The 13,060-nt window shown below is 44.2% G+C and overlaps 1 protein-coding gene across 1 annotated transcript in view; it reads right to left on the bottom strand.

The window, feature by feature from the left end:
* Positions 1–13,060, bottom strand: part of LOC130294323 (carcinoembryonic antigen-related cell adhesion molecule 1-like) — an 86,535-nt gene that overhangs the window by 27,709 nt on the left and 45,766 nt on the right. Inside the window, exons 4-7 of the mRNA XM_056543942.1 lie at positions 10,932–11,207; positions 9,944–10,183; positions 7,913–8,239; positions 2,512–2,634 (exon numbers count right to left, since the gene is read on the bottom strand). Coding sequence (XP_056399917.1) covers positions 2,512–2,634; positions 7,913–8,239; positions 9,944–10,183; positions 10,932–11,207 — 966 coding nt within the window. The remainder of the gene's footprint in view (positions 1–2,511; positions 2,635–7,912; positions 8,240–9,943; positions 10,184–10,931; positions 11,208–13,060) is intronic.

Here is a 13,060-nt window from a genome sequence, read left to right on the forward strand (position 1 = left end):
TCTCAGAGAGGAAGAGAAATGTGTAAAGTTAGAAGGGAGATCAATTACTGACCTCCTAGTGGTCCTCCAGCCAGAGCTAGTGCTACATGACTTCCATGCCACGATCCTCACAGCCCTACTCCCTACTATAAGGCATTGTAGTGCACAAAATCAGTACCACATGTCTACTACCGTAGTAGCAGAGTAATTATTTGGACTGTGTTTCCAAATTTACCTCTTCAAGTGTAAGAGGTGTGAACTGATTTATCACCCCTAGAAGTTATACGCTAGAAGATACTTCTCATATGCAAAAAGGAAAGTTATTTTGAGATCTACCTTTTCCTGTGGTTTATGAAACGACTGGATAATTTTAAAGAGTACCTGTCACCAAGTAAACTTTTAAAAATAACGCAGGCTATGTTCCCTAAGTACTCCTAACACTCCTCATACCCTTAAAAAGAAAAAGTACAGAGCTCTAAAAAGCTGTGTATCTTACCATTCTTCTTGCTCACAAAGTGCAATCTCCCAGCAGGAGAAAGTGGGTGTTTCCCAGAAGGCATGACATCACTGAAGCCTGCGGGGGGACCACTTCCACCCTCACATCGTTGTAGTGCTGTGATGAATTGAAGACCTCAGGCTCTATGCAGCTTTCAATGAGGCTCTGTGCAGCTTTCAGTAAGGCTCTGTGCAGCTTTCAGTGAGGCTCTGTGCAGCTTTCAGTGAGGCTCTGTGCAGCTGCCAATCAAGCTCAGTGCAGTGAAGCACTTCCTGAGTTTAGTCTCCTGCAAGGTTGGGAGGAGACCAAACTCACTGTATTAATTGCAGCAGGGAACAGAACAGAGCCACCTAGTGGCTGTTTTTTCTGTAACATTTTGAACATATTTATGTTTATAATTTTAAAAGCAAGTGAATGGTAAAGTGTCTGCTAATTACACAAGGAACACTATATTAAAGGTTTGATTTGGTGAGAGGTACTCTAACTGCTTGCAAAAATTTCCCCCCCTGTACTTGTACATAGCCTATTTGATCTTCCATTGGAAACTAACTTTTATGTGCTCTTCTTTCCTGCTCCTGTCTAAGTGAACTGGCCTCCAAAGTTTTTCTCCCCATGCCCATTTTTTTTAGCTTGAATGTAACCATCCCCCCCACCCCCCCTCCCCTCCCTTCCCTGCGGCTATTTTTCTAACACCAAGACAGCAGAAAGTTAATTTGATGGCCTTATCTTATAGATGATTCAGTAATGGCAGCTGTTGCTTTTATTACTGCATGCAGAATTTTAATAGTTTCAGTATTTTAATATTTTTTTTTTTTTTACTGCCTTGATAAAAATTACATTATTCATATTATTCCCAGGGCTGCCTCCTCTCAATGTGGTGATGCAGCTTCAATCAAAGCTTTTATTGGCAGTTTCAACAGGTTTGGCAGGAAGAATAGTGCAGTATACATTACTATTCTTGGCATTGACATGACAGACACCATGATGGAACCCACAAAGACCCCATTATAAGTCAGTGGTGTCTATCGGGCATTGTGTGAGTCTGTCATGCTGCCCGGAGTATTTGCACCAGGGACGTACACAGACATTCTGGGAACAGAGGCTAAACTTAAAAGAAAAAAAAGAAGCTACTTTTTATAATTATTTATATAAATGCCCACATAATGATGCCAGACTTCTCAGGACACTTATAGGAGGAACATCAAAAGGGCAGGGGCTCAAGCCCCCCTTTCTAGTCAACCTGTGCACGTCTCTGCTTACCCCTGTATTATCTATACATCGAAGTGTCTAAGACAGGGTCATACCTGGTGTATTCAGATTCTAGCAAATACTTTTTGAAGATTACAACATCCCAGAACGAGTACGGATGGTACTTTTCATTCTTTACTCTAGCCCTTGTTACTAGTCCTATTACATTTTTCCCTAAAACAGACTGTAAACTGCTTAACTCACAGTTTCTCTTGTAGTTACTTGATCATGGCAGAGCTCAGAGGTGGAAAAGTGCATTCACTTATCTCACCAGTACTGCAATTTCCATTGGTGGGGGTAGGATCTTGAAGATTTGTGATTTAGAAGCCAAACTAGGCCTGGCCAAAAGCCCACTTTGGTCCCAGTATGTAGCTATACAGCTCTTGCTCATTGGATGGTGTCCAAGACAAAATTCTTAGCAGGAGCTGACTTTACTCCAGGCTGTCCTGGTCTACTCTTCTCTCACAGGCTGCAATAGATTACTCAGTCTACAATAAACTGAACTTCCTCTCAGTAGAGAGGCTAGACAAGATTGAGCTCCTTCCTTCTAAAAGTTCCTTAGCTGTGTGTGTGTGTAACCTAGCCTTTAGTGTTCTTAGCCTTACCTGGTACATCACAGTTACAATGGCACAATAGTATAAATCATTATAAAACAGTGAAAATTAGTATAAAACAAACATGGAATGCTAAATCACATACGACACCCAAACGCAGGCCCCACGGCAATCCCAGTGGGACACTGCATGCTTACTAAATTATTATTTGCTATTCTTTGCCATTCATCTTACTAATTTCTTTTCCACTGCTTGTCCTGCGTGTCCGGATGATAAGGACTATGACAAGAGCGACCAACGCCACAGCCGCGATACAGCCAATTACTATCCCCGCTGTAGCACCTGCCGAGAGAGTTTCTGTAGAAATAACATAACACAAGAAAGCATTAGGTTAGAGTTTAACTACCTTCTGGATTGTAGAGAGTTAAAGAAAAAACAACAACAAAAAAAGAACACAAGTATTAGTTTTCTCTGTCTGTGATCCATTATGCGGTAGGAAGTTTTTATAACAGCTGTGGACATGCGATAAATGCCTTCGGCTGGAATCCACCTTTAACCCCTTAAAAACCAGAATGTTTTGATCTGAAACAAACCGACACTTTTAGAGATTCTGAGCTCACAGTGGTTTGACAGCCCTCATTTTTTTTTTATGTGTTGGGTTGCCAAACACATTTTTGTGGTGAGGCTCTTTTCAATAACTTTTTTTTAATAGTTTTTGTTTCGTTTTAATTAGGAAAAACTGCTTAAATGAGCTGCAGAGGAGGTAGTTTGGAAGTTGGGCAATGCGACAGCAGGGCTTTTATGGTTCTGAGGATCCTGTCCCAAACAGTAGACATGTGCAATTTGTTTCGTAACGAACACGGAACGAAACAAATTTTCCCATTTTCGGATGTTCGTTACGAAAAGAATGCACGAAAAAAAAATTACAAAATCCCGAAAAAGCATACGAATACGAATATACAGTTAACGAATGCATTCGTTACCTAACGCATAACGAATATGCATGTTAATGAACAACGAATGTATTCGTTATCAGTATACCAAATGTCGGGGCCATGTATCAACTGCTATCCGGCAGCGCATAATGCTTAAGCTGCTGTCGGATAGCAGTTGAAGCAGCCCGGGCAGGTTAACTCACCTTTCCGCGCTGCTCCGGGCCTTCCTCCGGTGGGTCCTGGGCTGGTCCGGGGCCTTCCTCCGGTGGGTCCTGGGCTGGTCCGGGGCCTTCATACGGGTCTCCCTCTGACGTCATCATGACGCTGTCGCGCACGCCGTCCCGTCATCCAACAGGAACATCGTGCGGCAGTGACTTGATGACGTCGCTACGGAGGCCTAGTAAGGCCTTGCGGCAGACAACGGAGGACCGGAGAAGACCAGGAGAGCCCAGCAGAGCCCAGCGGAGTACCAAAGAGGACCAGGAAAGCCCAGCGGAGGCCCGGGGACACCATCGGGAGCAGCGGGGACAGGGGGTAGGACTTTACTTTTTTACATTGCACAAATCCCTCAACATACGAATTACCATCGTATGTTGAGGGATCACTAGACATGTGCAGAACCAAAAATCAGAATTAACGAATGCATTCGTTGTTTTCAACGAATGCATCTGTTTTTTAACGAATGCATCCGAAAACGAAAAAGATTTTCGCGGATGCATCCGAAAACCGAATATGACGAATGCACAGCATTCCGAATATTCACAGAACCGAAAATTTTTAAAAAACAAAAACGAACATAACGAAAATAACGACATTTTTGGTTCTGCACATGTCTACCAAAGATAGTCCATATTAAAGGGGTACTCCACTGGAAAACATTTTTTTTTAAATCAACTGGCGCCAGAAAGTTTAACAGATTAGTAAATTATTTCTATTTAAAAATCTTAATCCTTCCAGTACTTATCAGCTGCTGTATGCTCCAGAGGAAGTTTTTATTTTTGAATTTCCTTTCTGTCTGACCACAGTGCTCTCTGCTGACACCTCTGTCCATTTTAGGAACAGTCCAGAGCAGGAGAGGTTTGCTATGGGGATTTGCTCCTACTCTGGACAATTCCTAAAATGGACAGAGGTGTCAGCAGAGAGCACTATGGTCAGACAGAAAGGATATTCAAAAAGAAAAGAACTTCCTCTAAAACATACAGCAGCTGATAAGTACTGGAAGGATTAAGATTTTTAAATAGAAGTAATTTACAAATATGTTAAACTTTCTGGCACCAGTTGATTTAAAAAAAAAATGTTTTCCAGTGGAGTACCCCTTTAAAAGGAGTACTGCAGTTTACGACAATTTATCCGTTATCCAAGGATAGGGGATGTGTCTGATCATGGGGGGTCTGGCTGCTGGGACTCCCATGATCTCCTGCATGATGCTTCGGCTCTCTCCACGAAAGGTGCTGTGTCGACCACAGTACGAAGTGGTAGGTGGCCGACACTCCATGCATTTCTAAAGGAGAGGCGGAGATACAGCGTTCGTGCATTTCCGGCTCCCCAATAGAGATACATGGAGTGTTGACCACAGCATCATGTGGGGGTTAACAGTCTCCATGCACAGAGCGGAGATCACTCAAGGAGAGCTAGACAGGAGATCGCGGGGGACTCCCCCCCCAACCCCCAAGATCACACACTTATCTCCTATTCTTTGGATAGGGGATACGTTGTCCTACACTGCAGTACCCCTTTAAGTCCATGAGGAGCCCTCTGTCTTATTTCATTTATTCTAGTGAGTATTAAAGACAGATGGGAATGGTAACTATACAGTAAAACTAGTGTTGCATGGTGTCGAACAATGTTGGTGTGAACTGCTCAGTCATACTATACTGTTGCCTGACAAGTACAAGCTTTTCAATGTGGATTTCAACCAGTATATCTACAGCAACCAGTATGTCCCAGGTTACTCAGGTCTTCAGCTCAAACCAAACTGAAACTAAATTGAAGGCTACATAGGGGCGAAGCGGCTTCGCACGACGAGATCTACACTTATCTGTGTTGTCTGGAACCTCCATTGCTTGCAGAACCAAGACTAACACATGTTGGGCTGTATAGAACTTGGTAGTAAGTAACGTGACACCATGTCCTCGAAAAGAACATGTCACCTAGTTTTGGGACACTAAACCACCAGCATTTCTATGCAGCTGGGGTCCCAAAATTGCTTCTGTAATGCCTGCCCAGTGCCACTAGCTCAATGTACAGTGGTCCCTCAATTTACAATATTAATTTGTCCCATGTCGACCATTGTATGTTGAGACCATTGTATGTTGAGATCATAACTTGGGGGAATCTATGTGCTGCCTAAAGGGGGGCTCTATGTGCTGCCTAAAGGGGGGCTCTGACTATGTGCTGCCTAACATGGGGGAATCTATGTGCTGCCTAAAGGGGGGATCTAACTATGTGATGCCTAAAGAGGGGATCTAACTATGTGCTGCCTAAAGGGAGCTCTATATGCTGCCTAAAGGGAGGCTCTACCTATGTGCTGCCTAAAGGGGGGCTCTAACTATGGGCTGCCTAATATGGGGGAATCTATGTGCTGCCTAAAGGGGGGATCTAACTATGTGATGCCTAAAGGGGGGCTCTATGTGCTGCCTAAAGGGGGCTAAAGCACGTTATTCCAAACCATTTAGGAATGTTGGGTGATTTATGCCCTTTATGGATTAAAACCAGACTCTGCATCAACCATGTAATTTTCCAAGGGAGTTTTGCCATGGATCCCCCTCCAGCACGCCACAGTCCAGGTCTTAGTCCCCTTGAAACAACTTTTAAATCACTATTGTGCCCAGAAAGAGTCCCTGTGAGTTTTAAAATTCGCCTGCCCATTGAAGTCAATGGCGGTTCGCCCGGTTCGCGAACATTTGCGGAAGTTCGCGTTCGCCGTTCGTGAACCGAAAATGTTATGTTCGCGACAACACTATCCACTGTATTGTATGTTGGGTCTGGTTTCAGAAAAGACCACTGTAATGGTCAAAATATTGTAACCTGAGTCCATTGGCTGTCCGGGCATGCTGGGAATTGTAGTTTTACAACAGCTGCAGACGCCCTGGTTGGGAAACACTGCCATAGATAAAAATTTAAAAAACATGTGCTTGTATGCTGTGTGTACGTGTGTGTGTGAGTTTGTGTGTTTTGGGCACTGTACTTGGGACTTATGGTCCTTGTTTTCTTTTTTGCTGTTTGTCCTGTCCTCCAACCTACTATTGGAGCCCTTGATGTCCTTGGACTATCACCCATTACTTAATAGACGCTCTGCTCCTACTCTGATCCTGGTCTTTCCATACTGATAGTCCGAGCACACACTGTTGGCACTTCTGACAGCACCTGCCTATGTTGTCTAGGGTTGTTGTTCCCCAATGTCTTTTTTTTGGGGGGGTTTGTTGGTCCCACGTAACGGATCTCTGCCTAGCTTTGGAAGAAGAGGAGCAGGCGCGATGTCTGAGTCAAAACTGCGCATGCGCAATTTACTACAGTCGCGCAGATTCCTGTGTGTGCAGCAATCCGCTGCTACGAGCAGGCACACGGGCACAGACAGGGGGTTCACTCTAGGGTCGTCATTGGCGGATCCGTATCGGCGGATCCGCAGTGTAAAATACGCTGGGTACGTGTGACCCTACCCAAATAAAAACTTTTTTTTTTTTAATTATCAAAACATATAGCATTCCTTTTTTTCAACATGGGTGTAAATCTATGATGGATTCCAAAAAGTTGCATAACTATACAGCAAAGGTATCTGTTGAGGAGTTGCCTGATGTATACCCCTTCCCCTTCTGGTGTAGAAGCCTTACTGATCACCTATCCACAGGATTAACGATAAGTATCTGATGGGCCAGAATCCAAAAAGAGACAAGTATAGCACTTGGGTATCTTCGGCACTCAAAAAGTGATTTAATAATGTAGCAGCTACTACTTCACTCAATCAGGGTACAAAAAACTCCTGTTTTCGTGACCAGTGGGCATCCCAGATGTCAGACCCCTACTATTCAAATACGGATCTCCCATCGACAGATAATAAGTTATGTTTAGTGAACCCTTTTAATATATTAACGGGGTATTCCGGGGAACTAAACACATAGCCTATCCGAACCTTCTTACCAACCTATTTAATAGTCTAAATGTCATTAATTAGCTATAAAGAGCAGTATCCCCTGCAGGGAGTGAGGAAAATACGTCATCCTGCCATCTACCGTGTCTCTGTCCAAGTCCCTCTCTGAAAGCAGCCCTCCCCCTCTCTCCTGAGAGACACAGACCACATGGTTTCTGCACTGCACTGATTAATTATGCTCCCTTTAGGTGGGAGGTGTGGTGCAGCCCCAGCCCATCAGACACTGAATCTCTCTACTCACAGAGCCGGAGGATTATGGCTGCTCTCAGAGAGGGAGCTGAACAGCAGTGAGAGCAGAGCTGCAATGGCTGCTGGGAAATGTATCATTCATGCTGAAGAGGAGAAAAGGATGGCAAAGAATATCAATCAGCCAGAGAAGACAGCAGGGGCCACAGGAGCCATGCATATCAGGTAAGATCATTTACAGGGAACATATCCAGGAAGTGTGGTGGCTTTGGAGCTTTTTCTTTTCATATGTACTTCCCTGGAGTATCCCCTTTAAACGGAAAATAACTATAACGCCACATCTAGACCTGTTATAGAGTTCTCTTACCTTCTTCCTTCTTTACATCGAGAATGAATGTAAAGTAACTGCTTCCCATGGGATTCTGGGCTTTGCACGTGTACTGTCCATTAAACTCCTCGCTCATGGAATGTACGATCAGAAACGACGAGTAGTCATTGGAGATGATGGAGATACTTTCTGAGGGGATGATTTCGGATCGTGATGATGGGTTAAGGCGAAACCATGAGAAGGTTGCAGGGAAGATCTGGGCGGCCCGAGCTTCACTGCTGTTTAGACTAACTGAAAGAACAGCGCTGTTCCCCTTGTTGGCTGTTTTCAGGCTTTCATTGATGAACCCAGAGGATTTTGGTATATCTGAGGAAATAGGACATCGTAGATGATCTTGCGGACTTCACTGGTTCACCGGAGTTAACTGAACTATAGGAGCTACTCTTGTGTACACCATTGGTCAGTATCACAATATCACTATAAGGGCTACCATCATTCTCATGAATCTGATTAGTTAAAAATTTAGTTGTAGGCTGGGCCATAGCTAGAGTCCAATGGGCTAGTTTTTGTGTTCCCCAAAAAGTAGTTAAAGGGGTACTCCGCCCCTAGAATCTTAACCCCTATCCAAAGGATAGGGGATAAGATGTCTGATCGCAGGAGTCCCGCCATTGGGGACCTCCGAAATCTCCCTGCTGCACCCAGCATTCGTTTAGAGTGTCCGGAGGCTCGTGACGTCACGGCCACGTCCCCTCAATGCAAGTCTATGGGAGGGGGCGTGACAGCCGTCACGGCCACGTCCCCTCAATGCAAGTCTATGGGAGGGGGCGTGACAGCCATCACGCCCCCTCCCATAGACTTGCATTGAGAGGGCGTGGTCTTGGTGTCACGAGCGGGCGTGATCATGACGTCACAAGCCTCCGCACCCGCATCGCCAGTCATCTGGCATGAAGCAGAGTTCGCTCTGTGCATCGGATGTCTGGGGTGCTGCAGCCAATATGGAAACCCCACAATCAGACATCTTATCCCCTTTAAGGCCCTTTTTATGACCCCACATAGTAGTCAGGCCCCTATTTTGTGCACCCCTTCAATAATCTCACCTCCCCCCCCTCCCCCAAGTCATCATCGCACCATCTGTGCTGAAATGAAACACTGATATCCTTAGCCGCTCCTGACCTCTTGGTGGCTGCAGGCCTAAAGCAGCTTTGGGTTTTACAAGGGTATGTGATTCTAATGGCTCTCTGCCCCACCAGAACTTTTAACTGGATCTGTCTACTCCATTCCTAATGATGCCACTTTGCAGCGCCACCCAGGCGTCTTGTCCTGTCCTGCTGGCGTTTTTTAATGCACTATGAATAAAGTGAAGTCTATTGGAGCGCGGAAGCGGTGAGTGGCCTCTCGTTATTTCTATTTTTATGCATAAAAAACCTCGTAATTGTTTCAAATACAGGAAGTATCATTTGCGGCACTGTGTGTCAGGGGGATCTCTTCTATCCTGCATATGCTGACTCTGACCCCTGAGGGTGCGTTCACATGCTAGTAAATAGCAGCGGGTTTCCCGCCTCTGGAGACCCGCCGCGAGTAACACTACCATTCATTTGAATGGGTCCGGGTACAATCCGCAAATTTGACACTATTGCGGACTGTCGGTGGACCCATTTAAATCAATGGTGGAGTAACTCGCAGCAGGATTCCCGCAGCGGGAAACCTGCTGCTACCGTGTTTCCCTGAAAATAAGACCGGGTCTTATATTAATTTTAGTCACAAAAAACACACTAGGGCTTATTTTCAGGGTAGGGCTTATTTATTCATGGGGGGCTGCAGGAGTGTGGAGGATGGGGGGCTGTAGCAGTGTGGAGTGAGGAGCATCACTGGCGGCCGCGGTCCGGATCTGGACCACGGTCCGCCAGTTGGGGTAGGGCTTATATTGCAGCCCACCCCGATAATCCAGCTAGGGCTTATTTTGGGGGTAGGGTGTATTTTCGGGGGAACACGGTAGTAATAGCGTGTGAAGGAACCCTAATTAGGTTGCCATCCATTTCAATCAATCGCGGTGTCTTCTTCAGTTCTTACCAATTAATAGTGAGCACACTTCAGTGGATCCACCATGGCTTCCGCTGCAGGACAGCTGCCTTCCGAGAGAGAACTGGTAGTATGGCACTTCAGTTGTGACTGTATCCAATCCGCTTTGATTAACGTTATGGTACATCAGATTTACAACAGCAGGCGGATAAGCTCCGGGCCATAGACAGTACAACTGGACACTGGGTTCTGAACGCTCTGCCCCGCACACAACGTTTCCATCTGGAGACCCTGTTGATGGAAAGAATTACGTTAAAGGGGTACTCCGGTGGAAAACTTATTATTTTTTTTAATCAACTGATGCCAGAAAGTTAAACAGATTTGTAAATTAATCTGTTTCGCGCTCGAGCGCGAAACTAGTTGCCGTCCCTCCGTCACGCCCCCGCCTCACCTGCAACACCTGAGCTCCCTGTGTACCTGTCTTGTCTACCGAAGCTTTTTGTATTCCATTGGAAATAAAGCCTGAAAAATTTCTTGCATCGTGATCAGCGGTGAGTGCATTATCTTCATTCCTTATACTTTGTTGAGATTTGTAAATGACTTCTATTAAAAAAAAAAAAAATCTTAATCCTTCCAGTACTTATTATCGGCATTATACTACAGAAGAAATGCTTTTCTTTTTGGATCTCTTTTCTGTCACGACCACAGCGTTCTCTGCTGACACCTCTGTCCATGTCAGGAACTGTCCAGAGTAGGAGCAAATCCCCATAGCAAATCTCTCCTGCTCTGGACAGTTCCTAAAATGGAAAGAGGTGTCAGCAGAGAGCGCTGTGGTCAGACAGAAAGGACATTCAAAAAGAAAAGAACTCCCTGTGGAGCATACAGCAGCTGATAAGTACTGGAAGGATTAATATTTTTTTTTAATTAAAAGTAATTTACAAATCTGTTTAACTTTCTGGCACCAGCTGATTTAAAAAAAATAAAATGTTTTCCAGTGGAGTGCCCCTTTAAGGTTTATGTCATCGGAAGGTGCACTCACATGTTAGATTTAGGGGGTTGCTTTGTTGAGTGTTCAAATAGTTGGAGACTCTGCAAGTGAACTCTCCTTGATCGCTTTTCAAGACGGGACTAATCACGAGAGTGCTGCCATGATCAATAAGCCTATATCGGGGGTTTTCAGGCAATGGGGACCCCTTTAACGTCCAGTTGTAAGTGACTTCTGTGCCATAGGAAGAACAAGTAAGAGCGACCGCCTCCTTCTCGGCAGTGACCGGGCGGGTGGTGTTGCTGCGTAGAGTCACCGCAGACACGTTAACTGAAAGGCAGAGCATAAGACATATATACAAGGAATCAAAGGGCTACAGCTTATCTCTTCATTGTACCAATTCATCTAAAATAAAAAATATCTTTACATTTAGTCTTGGTTAACCCCTTCCACCGGACTGATTTTTGGTAATAGCATTTTTTTTTTTTTTTTTTCACTTTTTCAAACTGGCCTTCAAAAAGCCAGAGCTTTTTAAAGTGGTACTCTGGTGGAAAACTTTATTTTATTTTTTTATTTTTTTTTAATTAACTGGTGCCAGAAAGTTAAACAGATTAGTAAATTACTTCTATTAAAAAAATCTTAATCCTTCCAGTACTTATTAACTGCTGAATACTACAGAGGAAATTATTTTCTATTTGGAACACAGAGCTCTCTGCTGACATCACGAGCAGAGTGCTCTCTGCTGACACCTCTGTCTATTTTAGGAACTGTCCAGAGCAGCATATGTTTGTTATGGGGATTTTCTTCTACTCTGGACAGTTCTTAAAATCGACAGAGATGTCAGCAGAGAGCACTGTGCTCTTGATGTCAGCAGACAGCTCTGTGTTCCAAAAAAATAAATAATTTCCTCTGTAGTATTCAGCTGCTAATAAGTACTGGAAGGATTAAGATTTTTTTAATAGAAGTAATATAGAAGTAATTTACTAATCTATTTCACTTTCTGTCACCAGTTGATTTAAAAAAAAAAAAATAATAAAAATAAAAAGTTTTCCACCGGAGTACTCCTTTAACCCTTTCCACCGGACTGATTTTTGGCAATACCGTTTTTTTTAAAAAGCCAGAACTTTTTAACTTTTACATCCATTGAGCTGTATAATGGCTTAATTTTTGCAGAATAAATTATACTTTTTTTTTTTTTAAAACAAAATCTTTATTTTTGTCTGCCAAGTCCCCTCCCATAGACTTGCATTGAGGGGCTGTAACCTAACATCACGATGGGCGTGGCCGAGACGAACATCGGGTGCTGCACAGAGATCGCGGGGGTCCCAGCTGTGGGATCCCCACGATCAGACATCTTATCTGCTATCCTTTGGATAGGGGATAAGATGTCTAGGGACGGAGTACCCCTTTAAGGCCGGGTTCACACGGCAGAATGTCCCCACAGAAACTCTCAGTGCGGACATTCTGTAGACTGCGGCCGCCGGCATAAAATGCCAACGCTAGGACTGCATGGTAAGGCGCCATTCATAGACAGCAATGCATTCTGTGCCGAGTCCGCAGAGAGAGCGGGACACCGGAATCAGAATTTCCGCCCCAGATGTGTGCCTAGGTGTGCACAACGCAGTAGAATCCCATTGAATCCAATGCGGAATTCTGCACAGAAATTCCGATGTGTGAACATGGCCTTACTGCGATACCAAATTTGCTTCGCCCATTTCTGACCCCTGAATCTTTTTTTTATTTTTCTGTCTATTGAGCTGTGAGTTGCTTTTTTTTCAAGGTGATATGAAGTTTTTTTTTTAGATACAATTGCGGGATGGATGCTACTTTGAGATCACTATTTAATCCATGTTTTTTGGGATGCAAGGTGACCGAAAAACTGCAATTTTGGCATCGGGTATTTCAGTCTTCGATGGCACTTAGGCCCCTTTCACACTATAAAAATTCATCCGTAATGAACGTCCGTCATAAAAATCTTGAAAATCGGCCATTAGAAAATCCCATTATAGTCTATGGGATTTTTCCAATAGCCGTTTTAACCCGTTATCGCCCGTTAAAAAAAAAAAAAAGTTTTCCACCGGAGTACCCCTTTAACATCAGGACTGTTGCAAATAAACTACAGTGGTCCCTCAACATACGATGGTAATCCCTTCCAAATGGACCATTGTTTGTTGAAACCATCG

The sequence above is a fragment of the Hyla sarda genome, chromosome 10 (genome assembly GCF_029499605.1).
Source record: "Hyla sarda isolate aHylSar1 chromosome 10, aHylSar1.hap1, whole genome shotgun sequence".
NCBI lineage: Eukaryota > Metazoa > Chordata > Amphibia > Anura > Hylidae > Hyla > Hyla sarda.